Genomic DNA, 25,842 nt, shown 5'->3' with positions numbered 1-25,842 from the left:
TGTACTGCACCACTGACAATGCTATGCCAGAAAAAGCGCGCATCTAATTCAAATAGCTTATTTTTAGAAATTGCAGAAAGTCTTAGGTGAAACACCCTGTATGTATCAGGCTTTGTGAACTTGATATGCTTTGGTAGAACAAACAGTAGTTGTCTTAACACTTGATCACAATTATATTTGTACCCACCCCTTATGTAATACAGCTAGTGCGTCTTTAAAACAATAAAATGAATTGGAAAAATTGTGAATGCGTGAAGATGCGGCATAGCAGTATACTGTTGAGATCTGTTCTTTGCACTCAGGAGAGTCTTCCTACCTGGGGCAGTTAGACGCCGGATAATTTAATTGAAATGTTTGCAACATGTTTGCTATTTGAAACATATTCCTTGATGATAACGACCAGATTATATTGTCTATAGGAATGGATGCAATGCGAGGGGGTGGCTCTGCCCACCTATAGTTTTGTACTTGACTGAAGTACTGATTAGTACGGGAGTTGTCCTAGCTGCCGGTGGGTGCACAGTAAGTCATAGCGGCTACCAGTTTCGCTAATCGCTTCGTTGCCATTGTCAACCCCGGTGACGGCACCACTTGCAGGGCACCTGGTACTGTACCTGCGGCACATGCGAGATCCCTGGCCTCGTCTCTGGAGCCTGCCGTGGTCGACGCCACGCAAGCCACACCACCACGGCGACGTGGTGGCACTGTGCATGGACCCGCTGGCCACCAGACTAGTCCTCGTCACCGCCAATGGGGCACTGCACATATGGGACATCTCACCCTTCCTGGTGAGTGCAGTTTGCGAGGGTACTTAACTGGTTGGCACAATTGTGGAGTGCGGTTAGCGGGCATACCGGTGCAAAAGGCAATGAGAGGGGAGGCTGCCGTTTATGCTGGGTGCAGGGCGACGCATCGTCAGAGGAACATTTTTTGCAATGTTGACATCATGTAAATAGGTTGTTGCACCAGTGCTGGTACAGTGTACACAAGAAAAGATGGCCACAAGTGACTGATGACCAGAGTGAGGAAACCGCGATACTCGGCACCATGATGTCATGAAAACAATGATGCCAGGCTTGGCTGAGCCATTCTCACTTTTTTCTGGGGTGTGGGAAATCAGGCTGTGGTAGTCTGGCGTTTTTTTTTCAAGCTATTTTGCGGAGTGGCCCGCTTTGAATGATGTCAGATCGTGTGGGAAATAGTGCTTCACTGGAGCTTGAATGCAGAAGCATTCCTGGCAGTATAAATACAGTGGAATTCGCATGCCGCCACAGATCAATACTGTCTCGTATCTGAGTAGCCCATTCAGGACGTTATAAACTCTCAGCAATGGTCAAGCACTGATTGAGAAAGTAGATACTGCTCTTCTCTCCAAAGGGGTGAGATGTGAGCTTTTGTGCATAGTCATGCGTAGCTGGCGATCAGGCAATGCACAGCATTGTCAAAACAGCGCACGCTGGCGAGCAGCTATTGGCTAGATAACCTCCCCTGCTCTGCATAAATGGGAACGGCTTGGCAATCTCTTTGCCAGTTTCCTTGCATGCCAGGAGCATGTCGTGTCACCCTTAACCCATGCACCGCTGGAGCCTCACTTTGTGGTAAACTCTTTTCATTTGCCTTATACAGCCGCAGTCTAAAGTTTATGGAGCCCGGTATTATTGACAAGAATTCATTTCATCATTGTCCTTGTGCACAACATTGGAATAGATAAACGGAGCTTAATTCTTAGTATGCAGATTACAGAGCACGTCACTGAATCTCAAGCTATGCATCCTGGATGCCAAGAAATTAGAATTCCTTGCCAAAGTCACGTTTCGTAAATGCTTAAAGTGACTGCGCATGGACCTGTGGTAAGCTTTGATCACAGTTCTCTGCAGGGGGCAAATTGGCACGCACAGGTCTGCTCACGAGAGCCTGGCATGTTACACTGCTGTTTGATGCTAAGTACCGCTCCAAATGGCACGATGTGTCTTAGTGGCCTTCTGCTCCGCTATTTCCACTATGGCTTCTGCAAGAGCAGTCTGATCTCAGTGCTCTTTGGGAATATGCCTGAAGAGAAGCTCTAGCAGTGGATGCACACAAGTGGCTGATGCATGCATTCTTGCCATTGTTTTCAGGATGAAGGTGCGAGCGAAGATAAGAGAACCGTGGTGGATGACACACGAGCAATTCATCTCTCCGGGGACCGAGGTATGTGGGACATAGACGAGACGGGTGTTTGGTGCTGCCATTGCTGGTGCTAATATTGGCTGCTCAATGTTTAAGTTCTGTCACCAAGCATGCATTGTCCTGGCTTTGATTCACTCGGAACGTCAAAAACAAATGGCAGTCCGTGAAGCATGCCTTACACTGTTCTGTGGTTGCTTCCTGGGCCCCTAGGTTCTGTTCTAAGTGGCCGCAAAAGTGTACGCCAGGTCTTTATTAGATGATGTCCCACTTTGCCCGAAGCAACAAGCAGAGGGAGAGGGCAGTCGTGTCGTCACCAGCATAACTGTGAAGTGGACAAGTTGGTGTGACTTCATTTTGGTTAACTGAGCAATGGGACAACGAGGGTGGAGGAGAACGCACGCACAGTGCTCAACGTTCAACTGACGTTTATTGTTAGAAATCAGCACAAAACCCTTGCTCGTCTAGGCTGCTGGCACCATCTAGACATAAAAGTTCTTTTCTAGCTGGATGCTCACAGTGGCATGCTCTTCACCTGTACCTACCATGCCTTCGACTCGATGTGTGCTTAGTGAATAACTTTGCACTGAAGTTTACTAATGTGTTCCGTTGGTGCATGATTCTGAAAGTATGACAAAAGAGCAGGGCACGGAGGACTACTGAGTCTGTCGGTGTAGTGTGAGAGTCTGTCCGAGGCTCTGGGAGCGTAGTATAGCATCAGGTCATGCCACCGGTGTCCTGGGCTATAGATCCTACTTTTGAAGGAATGATGCATAAGCCTCAATGAGTGGTGGCCTTGTTGAGTCGAAGATGGGCCTCTCCTCTTTAATAGCATCCTGAAGTTGGCCTCTACTTGTTACGTCTACAAGGAGTATTACAAAGTTCATTTCCTTGTGGCTTCCATGCTGACTCACTGCAGGCTGTATGGCGTCCACCAGTCTCTATGCACCAAGTAGTGTCTTGAGATTTGTATACTTACTATGAATATTGGTGAGGAAAAAAAAATTGCCCTAGGATTTCCAATCCGACGTAACAGGACATTCTCTGATAGCAGTTCATGGGGTCCTCTCCACTGTGCCTCAGCTTGCAGCATGGAAGTGGGGTCATCTCAATTTCTTTGTTTTGCACGCCGTCACGCACAGAGCATGCCATAAATAACAAGAATCGGTGGTTTGCACCAATGCCGCCAGCGCTGCAGAAGCGGGAAATATGCTATCAAGTGCTGTCACACTAATAAAAAATGATGCCTGTTAGGCAGTGAGGTAGCAAGTTAAAATACACAGAACAGTCGCTTGCTCCAGTGCATCTCAGTTGGCCATGGTGGCAATCTGTTTCTTGAGTTTTTCTCGACCATGCCCATAGAATATTGACAACCTGTGATTGATGGATTTGGTGAAAGCTGCGCATGTCACATCATTTCATAAATAGATTAGTGACTAAAGTTTAACTTTTAAGGCAGAAAGTCTTTAATGCCTCATCGTTATAAGCAGGAGTTGCCAACAGAAATGTCACGCTTTTCAATTGGTCGAAACGGTCCTGACGTCACAGTGCGCGAATTTCAAACGGGGCCAATTGTACTTTGGCTAGTAACCATGCAACCAATTAAAGGGATCATATAGTGATGCTCCAAGTAAGTGGGACTGAGTTTAGTAATTGCTTAATTGCCCAATTAGCCTAATTAACCCTTCTAGTCAGGCTGGATAAATAAATAAAACCGAGTAGGAAATTGGTCGAGTTGGGGAATCGAAGCCCGGTCTCCGGAGTGTGACGAGCACGCTAACCACTCCGCCATGCAAGCTCAATGGTTGGAATGAACAAAGGCGCGCCTAGTGAATACGGTGTCTTCGTTCACTCCCACCTTCTTCCCTTGCCGTTACAGCGAGGTTCAGGTGTCCACCGAGATATGCGAGACAGATACATTTCCTTTCCTCAAAAACCAATTAACCGACAAGCAAGAAGTAGAACTGAACGGGCGATGGCGTTCTGTGGGCTCCCTGGCAGCGTTGCAAGACACTGTCGCGTTCCACTCCTAGAGGCCTAACATCTTAACAACGCATCAGTGACACAAGCAGCAACACCGTGCTTAAGGCTTACGCCTCACCGCACTTTAGGTGAACAAAGTGCCCCCCTGAATTTCTTATGTAGTTTGATTCCTGCTCGCCAGAGTGCGATTTTTAAAATGCCGTGCCATGATTGCTGACAGCCTTGGTAGCCCAAGCGGGTCCATTGCAAGTGAGCTATTGTGCCGAATTTTGCTATTCTACCTTGTTGTCAATGGTCGTCTCTGACTTGGATAACAGCAGTGAGTCCAGTGATGATCCAAAGTTGTTAGAATTCAGTCGTCCTAACAGTGAGGATCATCGAAGCCAGTGCAGAACATTGGCTGCAGTTTGTACAATCACAGGTATCAAGCACAGGCCAGTGAAAATGAACAAGTGGTGAAATTGCAAAAAGTGCTATGAAGACACTAAGTTTAAGTACCAAATAAACATATTTTTTAAGACATGTGAAATGGACTTGTGCTTTACCATGTCACGGGACCGCTTTGCCACATGGCATGATGGTCATATTATTGGCCTGAATTTTTAGAACTCTGAAGACTTTGTGAGCTACAACTTTTTTGCAGCACATTTTCTTGCTATAATGGGGAACATTTTGTATTTTCTTATTGGTTTGTGTGCATTTCTTATTTTAAGGTAGAAGCTTATCTTTACCAAATTTTTCTGTTCTTTAAGATTTTGTGTTGGGCGAATTAAATTTTGCAGTAAATGTTCAGTCTGTACGTAATACTTCTCACTTTTGAAAAGCACACTCATTTGGCTTCATTTCTGTGTGGGACACAACATAATGAGTCTTAACAGTTTGTTAAGAAAATTATAATCAAGATTTTTGAAGAAACCTGTTTTTCTACCTGGTTGAGAAAGAGTTAAAAGGGTGAAGTTCTTTGTGTAAGAGTACACCTCTCATCAATAAAGGAGCAGCCACTTGTTGCAACCTGCTTCACATTCTCCTGTTTGGAACTGCAGCTGCGGAATGCTCTTTATTCAATGCATGGCAGTGGTAGTAACAGACCACAGCGCAACAATGCTAAATTGCGCAGCGGACGAGGTCACCATTTCCCTAGCTGTAGCCAGTACAGAAGCAACCACCATAGTGGCCACTGTGGTGGCTCAGTGGTTATGGTGCTCGGCTGCTGACAAGAAAGACGCGGGTTTGATCCTGGCCATGGCAGTCGCATTTCGATGGAGGCAAAATTCTAGCGGACCGTGTATTGTGTGATGTCAGTGTCCGTTAAAGAACCCCAGGTGGTCGCAATTTCCGGAGCCCTCCACTACGGCGTCCCTCATAGCCTGAGTTGCCGAGCCCTTGAGAATCCCTCATAGCCTGAGTCACTTTGGGATGTTAAACCCCCCTAAACCATAAACCAAGCAACCACCATAGTATCCAACCATAGATCAGCCATCCGTAATTACTCCCACGGCCACAGCAACAGGAATGCTGAACAAATTCTGCTAACATGTCCCCGCAATTGACAAATCAGCATCATTTGAGTGCCCGCTCACTCCTCCCTTCCAGGCAATGAAGGCGCTTATGCAGTTGCTTGAGATTAACACACCGTGTTCCCGGGAAATAGAACGATAAAGAGGGCATAGAATATCTGTCTACCTACAACGAAATCACGTAACGCTACAGACTGGGCCGATGCAAATTGCCCCTGGCTCACCTCTCTTTACGACAACTACGAACCAACATGTTCCCTCACCATGGCTTACTAAATATCATCTACCCTTCTTTATAGATCAATCACTGCCAAATATGCATATCTACTCTGATGTGTTAAGCATAATAAAATGCCACTGTCAAATGAATGCCCTCACAAACGAGCAGTGGGAGGCCTTGCTGCTCAGATTGGACCTGGCTGTACAGTCGGGGACAAAAGTCTCCAGACCACGTGTTCCTCAAACGAAGCTTATAGCTCTACTATCAGACAGCGGCTGGAGACCGCACTTGTGGAGATGAAAGAACAAAAATTTTAACTTTTACCTCTACAAGTGTGGTCTCCAGCCACCGACTAATAGCAGAGCTATCGGCTTCGTTAGAGGAACATGTGGTCCGGAGACTTTTGTCCCCGACTGTACAGAACATCACCCGCATGGCCCCCTGCTGCCACTTAGGCCGAGAGACTCTCTGAATCCCACTGTAATTAACAATAAAAGTTTTCACCACCACCGCCACCTGGCAGTTCGAATGCTGTACTTACCAGAAAAGACTGCTTTCTTCTGTCTGTGGACATTGCAGCCTTGCTGGGACGTAATACGCGGGTTCGATCCCGGCTGCGGCGGACACATTTTAGTGGAGGCGAAATGTTAGGGGTCTGTGTAATGCGTGATGTCGGTACGCATACTCTCTTCCAACGTGCAGGTACTCCGACGTGTGTCTGCTGGTGGCAGACCTTGAAGGGAGTCCCAGTGGCCGTCGTCGGCACAGAGGTGAGCTCTCACACCCTGGCACTGTGGCCATGCTGTGCTTGCGGCCATCCGCTCTTGCAGGACCTGCGGACTTATCCGGTTAATGTAACTGCACCCACCTTAGTACAGAGAACAGAGGGCGGCAAGCCTGTCCAAGATATATTTACGAGGGGGTACCCAAAAGAAACCGGACTTATTTTTGTTTGAACTTATTTGTTCACATTTTAAGCACAGACCTTCAATCTCCTTCAAAGTATTCCCCACTTGCAATGATACGCTTGTAGAATCTTTCATTCCATTTTTCAAAACATTGTTTAAATTCATCTTTTGTGATGCTTGACAGTGCCTCCGTTGTTTTTTTTCTTCACCTCAGCAACATCAGCGAAACGCTTTCCATTCACCTGCCTTTTCATTCTAGCAAACAAAGAAAGTAGCACGGGGCAAGGTCAGGAGAGTATGAGGGTTGAGGAATAGGGGTCATGCCATTTTTGGTCCAAAATTGTCGTAGAGACAGGGCTGTGTGAGCAGGGGCATTGCCATGATGGAAAAACCAGTCACCCGTCTGCCACAAATCTGGCCGCTTCCACCGCACACTGTTGCCCAATCTTTTCAAAACATCCAAGTAGAAAGCCTGGCTAACTTTCTGACCCTGCGGAACAAATTCTCAATGGACGACTCCTCTCACGTCGAAAAAAACAAATCAGCATTGTTTTGAGGTTTGGTTGCACCTGACGAGCTTTCTTGAGGCGAGGTGAATTTGAAGTTTTCCATTGGCATGATTGTTGCTTTGATTCAGGATTCGATTCAGGAACACTTGAGTTGTCCCCATAGCATCGTCCTTGTACGTCTTTCTTAATATTTCAAGAGTTTCCATTCAACTTTTTCCGAGCAAAAATCAGAATTTCACCGGCGCACGCTGTTCACGAAAATCAGCCATTGCAAAAATGACATTCACACAAAACAGTTGTCACTCTAAAACTCTGCCTAAACTAGTCTGACCTCCTTCAACGACGGCACTCGGCTTACTGACTCTGGAATGTTCGTTCTATGCGCTCCTAGCGGCAAAACGCGGTACCACAGAAGCTGTGCCGATTGAAAAAATTAGTTCGGATTCTTTTGTGTACCCCCTCGTGTTTTCACCTACTGTGAGTGTAGAAGCGATTGCTTCCCACGCTGTCCACTCAGTTGTGAACGTGTTGGTTGACTGAAAATTAATTGTGAAAACTTGAAAGATCCGCTTGTCTCATGCGCTTTGTCGCCCCTGCTCTCTTTTGATGTGTTTGCCATTTGTTCGTAACTCAAGTCATGGACCAAGTAGCCCAGCTGCAAGTGTTGGTCGATAATTGGCTGATACATCCGAAATAATGCAGACAGACTAGAGAGTGAAGCTGCTAAGGGATTGGTTGCACTATGTTCAGTGAGTTCAAATGAAGTTGCTCACTAAATACCATGGCATCCATGTTTGGGGATCAATTATAGGTTTTGTTTCACTTCTGGGTTAATTTTTCACCGCAGAAAAGTTGTGTTTCTTATTTCTTTTGTTAAGCCATGAATGCCTATCACTCTTTCCCAGTTTTTTGTGTGCGTCATCACGATCAAAAAATGCAAATTCGTCAAAATTAGTCCTTCAGCATTTTATTCTTATGAACAGTTCTGTTCTAGCATCGTCTATTCATGGTGCAAATAAAGTCTTTATTGTAATTATTATTAGTCACTATGTGCAGCAGCCACATGCTGTGTCTACCCCATGTGTAACCCATGTATACTTTTTAATGCGGCAGCACTTGTAGGTTATGTCGGCGGGTTTCGTGTTAGCAAAAGATGTCCGCAGCAGCTGTGAGGTTCTCAGAAGAAGTAGCGTCAGGCGATTAGTTGTAATCGAAAGGGGATGATGTGAGGATGATGTCGCAAAAAGAATTATGTTGATAGAATGATTAGTTAATTAATTAGAGAGAAAATTGTCCAGAAAGTGTGTGGAGTTAAGGCAAAGCCTAGCGGAAAATATGAAAAACCAGAAGTGTGGGTGGAGCCAACGCGTGTTGCCAAAGTTTGAAAACCCAAAAGGGGTACTGAGATGAAACGAGGGAATAATCGGAGTTGATCGAAATCCAATCAATCAGTTAATAATTACTCAGAAGACAAAAGCAGTGGATATGATTAAGTGTCTAATTAGTGATCAAAGGTTAATTAGGTTGATTAATTAGAGTGATTAAGCAATAGGGATATTCAAAATTCCGCGAGTGCGCTTTCCCACAGAACTATGTTGCCCCAAACAAGATGGCCGACTTCGCTATAAAGGAACTACGTGGGCTACAGGACAGGCGCTAAAGGTGTGGATAGAATGTAAGAAACGTATTTTGGAAGCATCAAACAAAAAAGCGGTCTTTCTTGCTTTGTTTCAGCTGGAAACGCATGGTCAACCATCTTGTTTTGGGCAACACTGTTATGCGGGAAAGTGCACTTGCGGAATTTTGGATATCCCCTGTTGTGTGTAGATCAACCAATCATCAACCAGTCAATCATCAATCGTGTAATCAATCGAAAACAGTTAAATATTCAATGAGTGTACTAATCACTATAATTTTAACAGTGTAATTGGGAACGCAGTTAATATGGAGTGGATGATGTAACGTCGTGACATCATAGTTTGACGTTGAGGTGACGTCACCGGGCGGTGAAGGAGTGCGCCTGCCATGTCGCCTCCGCAGCCTCTGTGCAGTGCTGCGCCAAGGGGGTCACCATGGAGACGACTAGTGCGCATACGCGCCTCCTTGGATCCGACCACCGTAACGTCAGAAGTTGCGTGGTGCGGTGGCGTGAGGAGAAAAAAAAATGAAAAGGGGCGAGGAGGCATCAGTGCTTTTGCATTCCTCCATGAGGGTTACTGCAGTGATCTCAGGCGTTTTTCAAAACCAAGGACAACTGTAACATAATTGTAGCTGAAACTGAGAGTGTTTAGCCGCCTAAATGATTACTGCCTCTGTACTGCTTTCTGCACTACCTCTTAAATTGGTTTGACATCTTTGGTTTGACATCATCGGTACACTGGCTTTCCCATGCTCATGCCCTGCTCTGTGTGAGATGGCTGTACATAGCTGTTGCTGATTGCCACTGTGATCCACCCGCAGCTGGGGGAGGTGTGCTTCATCGACCTGGTCGGGAGGCGGCAGGTGGCCTCGACGGTCATCGGCCAAGCTGTGGTCGACGTGCAGGTGGTTACGAGCACCGTGCGCAGCATCACCCACCTGCTGGTGAGTGGAGGGCAGTTCTTGGTCACTCGCTGGCTGCACTTGCTCCACTATAGTCGGGCTGTGTTGATCTTCTGCTCAGGCATGAAGGAATTGGGTTTCTTTTAGTGCAGCAGCACTACTAGGCGCATTTTCTAATTTCGGGCGAACATACGTACTTCCCTAAAGCCTGTCCACTGGGTTGTAGGCCACCCATCAGGTGTGTACACACCTGGCAGGCCTTCATGTAGGTGCAGGGTACATTGTGAAAACCTGGGTCAAGGTCTCCAACTTAAATGCCTTCAGGCCTTTAGGGCAAAGGCCTGAGTAGTAAAAGCCATTAGGGTGAAGACCTTATTGCAAAGGCTTTTATTTCAAAGTGCTTTGTGGTAAAGGCCTTATGGCAGAGGCATTTAGTGTAAAGGCCTTCATGGTAAATGCCTTCTGGGTAACAGCCTTTAGGGCAAAGGCCTTTATTGTAAAGACCCTTGGGTCAAATGCCTTTAGCATGTAAGGACCTTAAGTGCCCACCGTAACTAGTGCTGATACACTATATTCTGTGCTTAGCCATGCCTGACCAATTGTCTACAATTTTTTTTTAAACGTGCTCAGTGTTTCTGGGGTACTGTGCAGACATCAACCAGAAAAACTTCACCCTAAAAATCTCCCTTCTCTACAGTAACAAGGTAACAGTTCAATGTTTGGTATGTCGCTTCATGTTTGTGGTTAGTTCCATTCTCTATTTCTTTTTAACAAGAATGGAGGATTGCTGGAGGTGTCACTATGCCAGGGCTGTTCTAATGCTTTTCTTCGAGTATAGTACAGTCTCAGTGATGGGAATCTCACAGGGTAGCAGAAAATATTCATGTCAACTGAAATTCGTCTTATCAAAATGCAGAATTTCCGTACTAAAGCACGGGCAGTGCATTCATGAAAATCCATTTGCAGCTTACAGGATTCGTTGCTGGTAGTTTGTAGCCACTGACTGCTGATAATGCTTAGTATGGAACTCGTGACTGCAGTATTGGCAACATGAGGGCCTTGCAGTATACTGCTGGACTTGCGACCACTGCTTTGCCAATCAGCAGGCCGCGCACTTAGTACTCCTGAGTGCAGTTCCGGCTCCTTGGTTCGTGTCATGTGTAGAGACGTGGAGTGTGTTCGGAATACTCGAAACTCTGTATACTGTATGCAGTGCACTTTGGCCAGGGAATCGTACAAATTCATATCGTACCGAAGTTTGTATTATCCCTGATTGTATCACGAAGATTCTAATGTCCTGCGGTGAAGTGAGATGTGCGTTGTCTCTCGAAAGGGCTTTTAGTAGCAAGTGGTGGACAGGTTATGAGACGCTCGGGGGAGATTGCTGTCAACCTTTTTTTCCCTCTTCATATCTTGTAGTTTCTGCACCATCATGGTGTTTGTTTCAGTGTGTGCTGACCTGCGAGTGCCGGTGTCTTTGCCATTGTTTGCAAAGCCAGATCCTTGCTCGAAGGAAGACCTTTCATAAAAAGGATACTCGTTTGCAACTTGCAGTGCAAGGAGTGTTTGGGGTTCACTGTCTCCTGCTTGTTGACAGGTGACCGATGTTGACCAGCAGCACTGGCACCTACTGCTGGAGGACAAGGCAGCCGGTCATGACTGGCTCCGGAGTGTCAACTCTCCGGTCACAGCATCTTCGGGGGCTGCCACGTCTGAGTGGCGGCTGTGGTCTTCGCCCGACCGTGAGGACTCGGCGGCCACACATGGTAAGTTGCTGCCATCCCGTGCGTGAAGCGAAGCAGGCAGTGCACTGTAAGAGCTGACATTTATTTGGCAGCGCTGTTGTCTGCAAGGCATTTCTCTTGATTGGTGAATGTTTAATAGACCTGTGTGACAAAGCAATACTATTCGGTTGCAAGGTGGATAACATCTGTGCGGACATTACCCATATGTAGCCGAAGACTGTGCAGTGTTGTGCACTGTTTCTAACCTGAAGAGGAGGGCAGGATCATATCCCATCATGTGGTGCAGATGACCATCACACCTCATCAGTGTGGTGTCATCTACCGCAGACACGTACAAAAAATTGGCTGTGGTTTAGCTCTGGTTAATCCTAGTTAAATTGTGAAGGCCTCGAGTCTTGAGTCTTCTTGCACGTTCTTTGTCCATTTCCTTGGCACGTAGTCTACGCAGCGTCTCATTCCGACGCTCTCGAGAACTCAGACCGGTCTCTTCCGCAGTTTAAGAGTCACTCCGGGACGTGGCACGACTTCTTCTGGCCGCATCTTCATTACGACGCTTCTCCAGTCCTGTGGTGCGTTCTGCCGTTTCTTGAGCGCGTTGTCTCTTCCTCGCTTCATTCTTTCGTTGTTGCCTCTCTTTCGAGCTCTCCATAACGACTAGAATCTACTGTGGCGAAGTGCATATATAATACCCCCCCGTGAGGCGACACCTCCTCTCCCTCTACCCCAGCGGCGCCATCTGTTGGAGCGCGGCTGCGGCGCTGCTAGGCAACGACGGCTCAAGGTCGTTCGTGGGCCACGGCATACGGCTGAAGTGCGACCACGCGACGGGCTGAGCAGGCTGGCGCAGGGTTGCTTTAGCTACAAAAAAAAGAATGGAACAGTGCGATAGGGGTCACAACCTAAGAGGAGAGCCAAAAATGACGCAGTGTCGTGTCGTTTTCTTTTCGCATCTTGTGTTGTGGCCTTTTTCTTGCTTTGCCACTTACTTTTTATATGTGTCTGTGTCTCTCATGCAGACATCTTTGCATCTGGGTGTGTAAAGATTGCAGCCATTAGTCAGCGTTGCCAGTTTTATATTTTATTGCTGCTATGCATATCATAATTGTAAACTTTGTTGTGTTCTACAAAAATTAGATTTCAAACTTACATTGAGGATGATTCTATGGAGTTCTTGCTCCGAGTAAAGTCCGATAGTGACGAATTTTGGGGCACTCTTGGTGTTTGTCTGGCAGCAAAAAGCCCATTTATTTGTGAAAAATTCAGAGGTAAACTGGGAATATTTTTTCCAGCATTCGATTCGCACCCACGATATTGATGATGACACTGAGTTTTTTGGGGACTCTGTGATCACTGGAGGGGAACAATAGAGTGGCCTGGTCCAGACTTGCATATTTTTGTGAGAAATGCACCTGATATATCGCCACCCATTGCTCGTGAAAACCTGTGGTTGCGGTTCCTATCCTTCATTTTTCAGCCTTTTCTGTCTCTGGAATGCTAAATTTTCCGCAAAAGTAGCCTCATTTTTATTAGAATATGATATAGTCTGTCGGTACAGGCCAGTTTCAATTTTTGTTGTGTTCCTTCAAAACATTTGATGCACAACACTTTCTTTTTGTGAGTATTTGTGCTGAAAGATTTTGCAATTTTAATTTGAATTATGCTTTACAGCTTAAACTTTTGTATTTGTTGGCGAATCTGTTGACCACATATCAGTCCATATTTCAAACCTTTGCTGTATTACTTGTGTTGTGCGCCACGGCCCTGGACTTGTGTCGGGCACTTTATTGCAGATCCACACTGCAGTAACCTAGCAGTGGAGTGTGGGCACAGTTGGTGCACTAGTGGTGCACTGGTGGCACACTGGTGGCACACTGGTGGTGCACCAGTGCTGCTCTGTCATGTAATGTATTGCCCAGCTCTGGGGCCTCATGGAGTGCTGTGTTTACTTGCATGCGTGCGCTGCCTTGCAGAGAAAGGTGGTGCATCTCTGGCCCAGCAGCATCAGCAGCAGCAGCAGCAACAGCAGCAGCCACGGCGTGTCTCCAAGCTTGGCCGGGACACATTGCTGGATCGGCAGAGCGTCCAGGGCCGTCAGTGCCTGCTTGTTCTGGACCCGGCCTCGGGCCAGCTTGAGGTGAGCTGGGGCCCCACTCGGGGACCACAGTTGGGCCCCTAGTGGGGTGCAAGGTGTCATCGTTGGGTGGTCTTTTCCGTGTGGGGATTTTAGTGCGGATTGGACCCTGCATTCAGGGCCAATGGCACTTCGCTAGCTCAAACCACAGCTGTGGCCGGGAAGAACAATACACCGAGGAATAGCCCGAGGAGATAGCACCACTGAGGAGTATCAGGGAAACCGTTTATTGGGAACTACAAATGTATATTTGACGGTCTCCCTCAGTCACACTCAGGCAGCGGGCAGGCAGAGGGAACAACTTATGTCAACTGGTGGCCAGGAGGTTTGCTGCTTCTCTGTCCGCTCCATCTGGCATCTTCTTTTCAGCTGTCTCTGCACCTGTCTGCCTGGCTGCCGAAAGCTCGAAGGAAGTGGGAGGGGGGAGGGAGGAGCAGCACATTGCAGCACAAATAGCAGGAGAAGTTGCAGGTTATCAAAGACACCAGCCTGACTCTGTGCAGCTATGAAATCTATCTCACAAAGCGGGCATTGTGCAGCTTTTGTTTCTTTTTGCATTCTTTGTGTGGCATATTCATGCTCAGCACTTTCTCACTTTTGTTTTCTCCATCATTGCACTGCATTCAAATTCATATCACAAAATAAGTCAGTTATAACAGTGACACTTGGGTTTGGCACACTTTGAACAAGTAGTGCAGAAAACCCCATGGACATGAACAAAAAGGCGTTCTCGAAGAAAACAGCGCAGCAACAGGGACAAGAGAGAAGAAGACGACGGGACAGGCGCTGACTAGCAACTGAAGGTTTATTGCAAGGAACACAAACCTTCAGTTGCTAGTCAGCGCCTGTACCGTCTTCTCTCTTGTCCCTGTTGCTGCGCTGTTTTCTTCGAGAATGTACCAACTCGCTCAACTCGCCGTTTTACTGAACAAAAGGGATGAAATGGACAGAGACACTGATAGAAGCTTTGTCTGTTTCTTTGTTCGTGTTCGGGTCTGTGGGGCTTTCTGTGCTTGTTCTTCGAAGTTTTGGCCCCTGCAGCTGCTGCTAAGTACCATCCGGGCAACTCTGCATTACCTTCTCACCTGCAGCTGTACGATGGTGGGGATGTGGCGCGCCGTGCCTCGTGTGTGTTTGGGGTGCCCGTGGTGGGTGCTCGCCACGTGGTGCTCACGGACCACCTGCTCATCATAGCCGCTGGCGGTGAGCCGGGCTCCCCCGAGACGCAGCTGCACCTCTTCTCCCGCAGCGCCCTCGACCTCACCAGCAGCACCACCAAGAAGGTCAGTGGAGTGGCTGACCCTGCTGCCCGCAGTCGGTGCACAGGTTGAGCCTCGCCAGCACTTGCACAGCCTTGGTCAGATTCTGCTCGCTTTGGAGAGTACGCCATGACGGGCTGTTTGTGGCATAACCTGGATGACAGCGAATCACCCGCAGTTGAATCTTGGTCTAGTAACGTTTGAGGAATGTTTACATTTTTTTTGTTATTTTGATGATAGTTTTGTTACATTGATCAATAAATTAACCAGATAGGATACTGTGGATGTCGTGTGGTGAAAGGGGATAGTAGTTAGTTTCTTGTATTGGGAAGTCATTAGTATTGAGTCCCTTATAATCAGAGTTTGACTGGGATGAATGCAGCTTAAATTGAGTTTCAGGCTATGTCTGTGCACGTTGTCATCATCAGCCTGACTACGCCCCCTGCAGGGCAGAGGCCTCTCCCATGTCTCTCCAATTAACCCTGTCCTGTGTCAGCTGCAGCTACCCTATCCCTGCAAACTTCTTAATCTCATCCTCCCACCTAAGTTTCGTGTGCCCCCTGCTACGCTTTCCTTCTCTTGGAATCAATTCCGTTACCCTTAAGGACCAGTGGTTATCTTGCCTTTGCATCTCTTCTTTAATTCCTGTCTATTCTGGTCCTCTCGGCAGTGCAGTATAAACCATCTAAGTTCGATGTACATTTTCCTGTTCAAACCCACCTATGATGTTTAAATGCAGGCACGATTAGCCTGAAGTTAGTCCTGCAAGCGATTGCTTTGGCTGTGTATGATGGTCAAAGAGAAAAATCAGCACCTGGAAACGCTTGTAATGCCCCTGTGGCAAATACCAGTTGATGGTAGTCGTGGCTGAGAAGAAATGTTTCGGGACATTTCCTAGTTCTTATTTCAGCATATCTGATTATTGTTCGTTCCTTTTTATCGGATGTCTCGTCTGTAAGCTTTATTTGCCCACGTGTGTGGAATGTGTGTGCTGTTGTGTGTGTTCGAAGTCTTCCAACACGTGACTTTGACGTGACTCGCATCTTAGCCAAAAGGCTAAGATCGTCTTAGCCAAAGGGCTAAAAGATTACTCCGCAAGACCACCTGTAAATTGCTTCATGTGTGACCTGTGGCAGTGATTTGGTGGTGTGCTGTTTGTGTCCTCCCCTTGCAGAAAGAGTGCATCGACCCCATCCTGCAGAGGTTCACCATTGGGGAGCCTGCGTTGGCGGTGTACCGGTGCTCAAGGCCTCGATACCAGACTCAAGTGGCAGCAGCTGGAAGTGGCGATGGTAAGTACAGGCTCACACCCTCCCTGTCCCTATCATGAATGTGCTTCTTGTATGCCATGTTGTGGCGAGCTGTGCTGGTGTGTGGTGGCTGGCAGGATTTGTGGCCCCAAGACTTGGGCTTGAGGAAGCATTTGGCTCAGGGATGTGGGTTTTATTGATGCCTTAGTGCTAGAAGGGTTTGTGCAAGCAGAAATGGCGACCATTGTTACACTTGACGCGTGACTAGGTGCGTACCTTGTGATGTCATCACAATCCGCTCACCCTGACAGATGGCAACCTGTCCACCGGATTAGGAGCAAACTGCCCACTGTGGCAGGTGGCAGTTAACGATTGGTCGGAAGAGGTTGCTTGGGAAATGCAACCTGGGTCAACAAGCCCCACCGCTGGGAACACCTGCCATCACAGGGCAGTGGTGCAGCTGTTAATTTGCTCACAATCCGGTGTACAGGTTGCCATCTGTCAGGGTGAGCGGATTGTGATGATGTCCGAAGGCACTGCGCCAGTAGTGGTACGGGGACTTCCAGCAATCTATGAGTGTAAAGTACAGAACAACCAATTCCGCATATGCTATGCTAACCCAGTAATGGTATTGCATCATACCCTCAAGGCAGAGCTACATCGCGAATCTGCAGCGGCAACAGAAAATGCTAATGCATTGGAATGGACCACCAAGGATCGCGTAAGATTTTTTTTGGTCACTCAGTATCAAGAGAGTTCTCTGTGGGCTCTGCATCGATGTGATCTACACTATCTTACCTCAGTTTGTTTTGCCTTTGCAGTTCTCTCTGTGTGTTCTGGCCTGTGTGAATGCTTTTGGTCTTAGATAGAGGTTGGGAGAATGGTACAAAAAAAAAAGGGGAGGAGGGACAGGTAAAACACAAAGCTTGAGTCAAACAGTGACTGTCTGAGGAGTGCCACTGGGGGAAAACATTTTGTGTGACTGCCTTGCAGCTGCAAGTGGGGAGACGAGGGACACTGATGAGGTGCCACTGGCATTGGAGACCTTCCTGGACGGCTGCCTGGTGGTGACTCGATACGGTGTCTATGTCTGCAGAGCCAGGTGGGTGTAGTGCGGCCTCTCTTGCAGTCTGCCACTGAATCACGGATTCAGGTGTTCATGGATTCATGGAATCATGGATTCGGGTGTTCCGGATTTTATGGTGGACTCCACCATTCCCGCGTAGCACCGCAGGTCTTTGATTTAACCGAGCCGGTGCGAACTGGCGGTTCGAATTAACTGGCTAAATTCACGTTACGAATTAAGTGGCCCCAGAAATGTTACAAATTAAGCGGCATTTCAAATGAAATGAGTTTCAGTTATTGAGGTTTTACTGCATTTATGGCAGCAGCTGTAGCTGTGGAAGTAAGCGAGTGGAACACATAAGAGTCTTGGTTTCTCAATGGCAAGGTGTCGCATCTAAGGTGGGAAGATGACTGGGTCATTTTTTTCTGTTCCCTTCCCATGTGGTCCTACGGTGCCCCTTGTGTGACATGTGCAACTCCATGGTGTGCCTGTTTGGAGAGAATGTATTGTAAGCCTCAGACGAAACCTTAAGTTAAGGACAACACAGCGAGCTATGGAAAGAAAAACGACAGGTGTAACATTAAGAGATCGGAAGTGGATGGAGTGGGTGTGAGAGAACAAAGGCGGGTTAATGACATCCTAGTTGAAATCAAGAGGAAGAAATGGGCTTGTGGAGGGCATGTATTGCGAAGGCAAGATAACTGTTAACGGTAACGGAGTGGATTCCAAGAGTAGGCAAGCGTAGCAGGAGGCGGCAGAAATTTAGGTGGGCAGATGAGATTAGGAAATTTTCGGGGATACGGTGGTTACAACTGGCGAAGGACAGGGCTAATTGGAGAGCCATTGGGGAGGCCTTTGCCCTGCAGTGAGGGTAGACAGGCTGATGATGACGATGATGGTGAACTACAAAAAAAATCAATTGAAATGTGAACAGCAAAACAAGATGGTGTCAGTTGAGGGCAACTGAGTACTAGTCCAGTTCATTTTCACTTATAAGGCTTGAGGATTGCTGTTGGAGCGTTTAGAAGCCTTGCCTGCACTCCCTCAGTAGTGGCTGTTACTGAAGTGTTTGTTTTCCAGTTGTCTTGTTGTTGCGTTTCATTTGGTGCTGAGAGCATGTAACACTGTGTTTCATTTGTGTCCAGTGGTGTGTAACTAGGCCGACACTGCCGCGTTTCATGCAGGCATATCTGCCTCATCACATCACTGATGTGGTGCTAGCTATCATGACGCAATGAGAGTGACAAGGTAACGTACTGTATAGAAAAAACTGCAGAGCAGGTGCAGGCAAGGGTGTTTTGGGATGCTTCTTAAAGGTGCATTAAAGAGGAATCAGAACTAGTCTTCTTACCGCCCGAACTCTATCTACATGTTCCGAGCATTTTTAAGCCACCGCGATGGCTCAGCGGTTATGATGCTCGGCTACTGACCCGAAAGACGCGGGTTCGATCCCGGCCGCGGCGGCTAGAATTTCTTTGGAGGAGAGATCCTAGAGGCCCGTGTACTGTGCGATGTCAGTGCACGTTAAAGAACCCCAGGTGGTCGAAATTTCCGGAGCCCTCCACTACGGCGTCTCTCATAGCCTTAGTCTCTTTGGGACGTTAAACCCCATAAACCAAACCAAACCATTCTTAAGAAACTTCTAATTACTGTCCTGTGTGGCCGATTTCCCTAATTTAAATCGGATTAAACTTCCCTTCTCCTGCCTTTTTTTGAGCTCACTGCAGACAGTGGGAGGAGTCAACCAACCTTTCAACCAGTCCCGTGGCGGCTTGCCACTCTGCCATCGGCGGAGTGACACGCAGTGATCGGCGAAAGCAAAGAGTCCACGCGTATTTTTATTTCCGTGGGCCTAATTTGCAGCTGTGTAGTCTCTGACTGGACCTATTTATTCGTGGAAACATAAAAAATAAAATAAAATTGAAAGCAAAGTCGCCACGCAACTGCCTGAAAGGCACTCCACGCGTTGGTTGACTGCTCCTACCGTATGCGATGAGTTCAAAAAAAGGCGGGAGCCGGGACATTTAGTCAGATTTCAATTAGGGGAAATCGGCTGCACAGGTAAATATTTCGAAGTTTCTAAGGATGCTGGGAATGTGTAGATCGAGTTCCCGCGGTAAAAGGCGAGCTCAGATTCCTCTTTAGTGCACCTTTAAGGTGGGACATGGGTCTTAGAGCATTTTTTTTATTTACAGACCAAATGAAATGAAACTGCACAGACTTGTTCAGTTTTTCTGCCGATTTCAAATATGCATTTTGTTTATTTCTAGGCCAATTAGTTCCTGAGATATTAATATATATCATGCCATTGTCTGCTCAAACAATAGAAAAGAAAAGGGCCACAAGAAATGCAATTTTAATATGTGGGTAGACACTACAATGTGTGAGGAATGCAACGTTGGAAGCAGTTTTCAGTTTTTTGACCGTGTGGATAAATGGGCTTACTAGTTAGTTTAATGTGTGTCATGTGTTTTCTGGCACTGTATGTCTGGTTAACTCACTTGAAAACTACCTATTAAGCCCATTTGTCCACACGGTCAAAAAACTGAAAACTGCTTCCAGCGTTGCATTCCTCACACATTGTAGTGTCTACCCACATATTAAAATTAAATTTCTGGTGGCCCATTTTTTTTCTGTTGTTTCAGCAGACAATGGCATGATATATATTAATATCTCAGGAACTAATTGGCCTATAAATAAACAGATTGCATATTTGAAATCAGCAGAAAAAGCTGAATATGCCTGTGCAGTTTCATTGCATTTGGTCTGCAAATAGAAAAAAATGCTCGAAGACTCATGTCCCCCCCTTAAGGGGGGACACTGGTCTTGAAAAGAAAATTTTATTAATTTAGTCATAGTTATGAAATTTTCAGGGCACATGTATTTTTGTGTGCTGATTCTAGATATGTCATTTAATTTCATGTAAAACAATTCCTTGAGCACTTATGCGCTTTTATGCAAGTATTTTGTGGAGAGTTTTGAAGAAAATTTTCTGCAGTAAACTCGCTGAAATGTATGCCATTGGGTTCTCTTGTCACCAAGGAATACAATAAGGGTAAAATCATCATCCAGGCTCTCATAGAACTTGAGTAATAGGGTACTGAAGCTGCCACTTCAGAAACAGGAATACACACTTTCCTTCTCATTTCTGAAGCGACAACTTCAAAACTCTATAACTTAAGTTCTATGATAGGTAGGATGATAATTTGACCCTTATTGTATTCCTTGGTGTCAAGAGAACCCAATGGCATACATTTCAGCGAGTTTCCCAAAGCAAATTTTCTTCAAAACTCTCTGCAAAATACTAGCATAAAGAGTGCATAAGTGCTCAAGGAATCGTTTTACATGAAATTAAATGACATTATTTAGAATCAGCACACACATAGCCGCCGCGGTGGCTCAGCGGTTATGGTGCTCGGCTGCTGACCCAAAAGACGCGGGTTCGATCCCGGCCGCGGCGGCTAGAATTTCTTTGGAGGAGAAATTCTAGAGGCCCGTGTACTGTGCGATGTCAGTGCACGTTAAAGAACGCCAGGTGGTCGAAATTTCCGGAGCCCTCCACTACGGCGTCTCTCATAGCCTTAGTCGCTTTGGGACGTTGAACCCCATAAACCAAACCAAACCAAACCAAGAATCAGCACACAAAAATACATATTCCCTGAAGATTTTGTAACTGTGACTGCATTAATAAAAATTTTTTTTTCAAGACCAGTGTCCCCCCCCCTTAACAAGTAGGCCAGTGCGCATTGCAGTCCGTTTTAGTGCACGTGGCAAGCTGTCTCAGTGGCAAGTGGTGTCTGTGTGTGCAGGTGCTCGGCGGAGCGGCTCTTCCTGGGCTTCACGGGCTCCCCCACCCTGCTCCCCTCGGCGGAGCAGCTGGGGGCCCTGCTGGGGCTGGACATCTTCTCCCTGTACGAGGCGGCCGCCGAGGCACAGCTCGTGCGGGGCCAGTTTCCCCAGGCCGTCCGCCTCTACCAGCTGTCCAAGGTGAAGGTCGAGACTGGGAATAGAGCCTGTTGCACAAGAAAGGGGACCTAGTAGAGGGGGAGAGAGACTTTATGGAGTTGGTATAAGTTCATACTGGTTCTCTCAGATCATGAACGGTAGCTTACCAGTATCCCTGAAGAGAAAAGCATACAACAGCTGTATCCTACCGGTACTCACCTATGGGGCAGAAACGTGGAGGCTAACAAAGAGGGTTCAGCTCAAGTTAAGAACAACGCAGCGAGCTATGGAAAGGAAAATGATAGGTGTAACGTTAGGAGATCAGAAGAGGGCGGAGTGGGTGAGGGAACAAACGCGGGTTAGTGACATCCTAGTTGAAATCAAGAGGAAGAAATGGGCTTGGGCAGGCCATGCAATGCGAAGGCAAGATAACCGCTGGTCCTTAAGGGTAACGGAGTGGATTCCAAGCGAAGGCAAGCGTAGCCGTGGGCGGCAGAAAGTTAGGTGGGCGGATGAGATTAAGAAGTTTGCGGGGATACAGTGGCGGCAACTGGCAGAGGACAGGGTTAATTGGGGAGGGAGACATGGGAGAGGCCTTTGCCCTGCAGTGGGTGTAGTCAGGCTGATGATGATGATGATGATGACAGCGCTGGTCCCGTTTCCTTCTTTCTTCTTGTACTGGGTGAATGGGGCCCTGCCACTGCCTCTGCATATCATTGCTCGCTCGCTCGCATACTTGCATCACAAAAGTGCCGCAGAGAAGTGTCACGTCTTGAGAGGTTGGGACACGTTTTGGTGACTTAAGGAGGGATGTGGCTTTGAAATACTCAGAAATGGCCGCTATATTGTTTTGAAAATTGTTGTGTCCGCTTGTATGCCTAATTTTATTGTGCTGTCCCGAAGTTTCATTGCTGAAGTTGACCGGCAAGTACTGTTAAAAAAAAATTGTTTTGTGAGCCGCAGCGGCTGTGCATTGCGGGGAAGTGCTCGAACAAGGGATGTTTTTCTCTGTTATGGTTTTCTGCCTAGATGCGCACCATGTAGAGCAGATTTCTTCATGACTGTTTTATCTATTTTGACCTGTTCTTTTTTTTTGTTGCATTCCAAGTACCGTAGTGCAGGTCAAGACATTGTTTGTTTTTGAAATTTATGAATTTTAATTTTCGCCTATAAAATCATAGTCTCACTCGAGATATATCAATGGACAGAGCTTGAAAGAATTCAAAACCAAAATTTGTGCTTTGCAAAAAAAAAATGTCTTGATCTGTATCACACCAGTAGGAAGGCAATGAATGTTGGACCAGCCTTTTGCCTCATTTTCTTAACTCTGTAACCATTCCGCAAGTTTCAGAGAATAAATACGCATTAGAGAACAATTTCGGGGAGATATAACTGAAAATTTGTGAGAGTAGTGATAAAATTATTTCTGGCCGCTGCGGTGGCTCAGTGGTTATGGTGCTCGGCTGCTCACCCGAAAGACGTGGGTTCGATCTCGGCCGCGGCGGTTGAATTTCTTTGGAGGAGAAATTCGAGGCCCGTTTACTGTGCGATGTCAGTGCACGTTAAAGAACCCCAGGTGGTCGAAATTTCCGGAGCCCTTCTCTACGGCGTCTCTCATAGCCTCAGTCGCTTTGGGACGTTAAACCCCATGAACCAAACCAAACCAAACCAAAATTATTTCTAGTAAGCTCAAGAAGGTTCGTGTAAATACGTTAAGAAAAACAATTTGACTGAAAGCCATGTCCGCTCCCCCTTAAATGGATAAGAACCATGCATGCAGAGAGAATGCGGCGATTGTAAAATTATCCAAACGTTTTCTCTGTGCGTTTTACATGGTAACTGTGGGCGAAAGCAATAGCCCATGTATGCCTGGTGGCTGCTCTGACATCCTTGTTTGGAATTAGAAAAAGTGTCAGTCTCTTTATGGGCTAGCAATGCCAGTTGATATTTGTGTCATTAAGCCATCATAAAAGGTTCATTGCAAAGGCTGCAAAAAAGAAAAAGGATACAAAGTCACTCCAACATAATCTTCTGATTCAGGCCAGGTCTGTGGTAGGCTAAGAGGCCAGTACTGAGGAAGACAAGATGGCAAGCACAGTGCCCAATGTTGGTAACTATCCAGTAACTTTAGCACTGACAAAAATTCTTTATAATAGAATGCCTGTTTCACAATTTATTCATTTATTTATACAGGTTCCTATAGTGCCCTTCTGAGTGTTAGTGTTAGGGAAAGGTACAAAATATTACAGACAGTAGTCATTTGAATGAGAGTAGAACGGCGTAGAACTGGTACTCGATGAAATGTCTCTTGCGAAATGTGGTCCAAGCTGCCGCAGTGGCTCAGTGGTTATGGTGCTCGGCTGATGACCCGAAAGACGCGGGTTCGATCCTGGCCATTGCAGTCGAACTTCGATGGAGGTGAAATTCTAGAAGACATTGTACTGTGTGGTGTCAGTGCACGTTAAAGAACCCCAGGTGGTCAAATTACCAGAGCCCTTCACTACGGCGTCCGTCGTAGCCTGAGTCGCTTTGGGACATAAACTAAACTGTGAACGAAACCGAAACGATGTCCAGTGCAGGCAGAATGAATGTGTTAGCTTTTTAAAGTGGTAGCACTGGTAAATGTGAGCGATGGAAGCTTTAGCACGTGCTAGAGAATATGCGAAGGAGTAGCTGATAATCAGTAGACTGAGGAACAGGCTGTGGTTCCAGCTTCTGATTGCCCATTGCTAAGTGCGATTGTGTGTTCTAGTCCTCCAGTTTTGAAAGGAAGGCTGACAAAACTCTTAAACTCTGCCCTTTTCGCCCCCCCCCCCCCCCCCCCCCGTGCAGTGTCCTCAGCTGAAAAGGGTGGCCCACTTTGCGAGCCGGGGCTTCCTCTCGGAGCTGCTGGCCTACGTGCAGGTGCTGTTTGGCACGCGTGCCTCCGAGATCCCCGCCCCAGACCGGGTCCACTTTGCCAACGTGGCCGCCCTGGGCTTCGTGCAGCAGGTGCTGGGCAAGCGCCGCGACACGGCCGACCGTGACGCCGTCCTCCAGGCCTTCAGGCAAGGCACCCTCCTTCCCTTCTGCCGCTACGTGGTGTTAGTGCTCTGTCCAGTGCCACTTACCTTTTCTCATTCACTAAAAAAGAGAAAATTGAGGGTAAAAGTGGCAGCAGTCTTGGATAGCATGCTGTTCGTCACCAACATGCTGTTCAGCTCCTCCACATCTGTGTGAAGTGCCTTAGGGAATCCAGGACATGTAGCTGTTGAAGCCAAGCTCAGCGTAGATGACATCTGTTCTGGTGCACTGCTGAGCTGCTTATTGGAGGCCGTCCCTTTTCCTTCGACCTTTTGACATGGTGTCTTGGCGAAAATGGAATGTATTTCGTGTCCATTTGCATCATGTATCTGTTGTGTAGAAGTAGCACATGTAACAAGTGAAGGCGGGCTAGTTGGTGGTTGACAATGGAGTGCATACTGCAACTGCGCAAAATGACGAGGGACGAAGAGAGGAAAGCACAGGACAAGACGCGGAACTTCAACTAAGGTTTACTACAGGAAAACCACATTTATACAGGGATCGTAATCACACCTGATGGACAGCCGATACCATCAAAGCCGATACCATCATGTGTAGAAGAACTGTAGTACAAATAAGACGAAGACGCACTGAAGGAATAAACAAGACGGGACAGCCTGGGTCCGATCTTGTTTGTTCTTTTGATGTTTCTTTGTCTTATCTGCACTACAGTTTTACACCATGGATCAGAAATAAAAAAAGGTGTTGTGCTTTGCGCGAGCTGTGATGCAATGGCCGCCTGCACTGTGCCTTGTCTTGGGGGACATGTCCTCGTGCCAGAAAGTGTGGTTGCGGACATGCTTTTCATTGCTTTGACTGGGCTGACTTTTTCCCTGGGTGTCCAGCCCTGCCCCGAGGTGTGACTCAGCAGTGGTGAAAAGGTTCATGCTGGGTGCAGGTTTCGGAATCTTACTGGCTGGAAATGTGTGCCACTGTGCTCTGATTTCCCTCTGTTTGGCCTTTTCACCTGCAGGGAGTTCCTGCGGGAGAACCTGTACTACGACGCGTCGGTCGTGATGCGGATGCTGTCCGAGCAGCGCCTCTACGAGCTGCTTCACCACTGCGCACAGGTGAGGTCTAGCCATCGGTAGTTCGAGCTTTGTCTCTGTGCTTGAGAAGATGTTGCACTTGTAAGAAAGAGAGTAGACGGTTTGATGCCCCAGCGGCTAGCACCGACGAAGGGGAGAAAGAAGAAGGAAGACGAAGCTGACGAAGCTCGGGTTTGCGCTTCCGAACGCTGGCCTGCTGAGCAGCACCGCTTGAACAAAGGCTGTGGCCGTCCACAGTAATTGTGCGAGTCGCCTCATTACACACTCTTTGAGGAAGTGTTGGGAAATGTAGGGAACCTGGCAATAGATGTCATCGTTAAGTGTGGGCCAAGGTGTGCCAAGTAATTGATAAGGCATGGCAGATTCTGTACTAGCAGGCTTACCCTTTTCATGTGTGGTGACGTGTCTTGCCAGCTCTGAGACATGAGCAAGCCATGCACAGTGGTGCACCTTGAGCGGTTTTAACCTGCAGCGGTAGCTGTTGATGGCA

The 25,842-nt window shown here is 47.2% G+C and overlaps 1 protein-coding gene across 1 annotated transcript in view; it reads left to right on the top strand.

Moving 5' to 3' along the window:
* Window positions 1–25,842, top strand: part of LOC149337063 (uncharacterized) — an 81,033-nt gene that overhangs the window by 3,721 nt on the left and 51,470 nt on the right. Inside the window, exons 2-13 of the mRNA XM_089553298.1 lie at window positions 598–788; window positions 2,118–2,190; window positions 6,589–6,656; window positions 9,764–9,886; window positions 11,442–11,610; window positions 13,560–13,723; window positions 14,812–15,003; window positions 16,154–16,271; window positions 17,223–17,331; window positions 21,105–21,282; window positions 24,073–24,281; window positions 25,271–25,373. Of these exons, the coding sequence (XP_089409424.1) occupies window positions 598–788; window positions 2,118–2,190; window positions 6,589–6,656; window positions 9,764–9,886; window positions 11,442–11,610; window positions 13,560–13,723; window positions 14,812–15,003; window positions 16,154–16,271; window positions 17,223–17,331; window positions 21,105–21,282; window positions 24,073–24,281; window positions 25,271–25,373 (1,697 nt within the window). The remainder of the gene's footprint in view (window positions 1–597; window positions 789–2,117; window positions 2,191–6,588; window positions 6,657–9,763; window positions 9,887–11,441; window positions 11,611–13,559; window positions 13,724–14,811; window positions 15,004–16,153; window positions 16,272–17,222; window positions 17,332–21,104; window positions 21,283–24,072; window positions 24,282–25,270; window positions 25,374–25,842) is intronic.

Source organism: Amblyomma mixtum, chromosome 7 (genome assembly GCF_055824585.1).
Source record: "Amblyomma mixtum isolate Tamu chromosome 7, ASM5582458v1, whole genome shotgun sequence".
NCBI classification, from domain to species: Eukaryota; Metazoa; Arthropoda; class Arachnida; order Ixodida; family Ixodidae; genus Amblyomma; species Amblyomma mixtum.
Note: the sequence above shows the minus strand (reverse complement) of the source record. Positions and strands in the feature narration are given on the sequence as shown.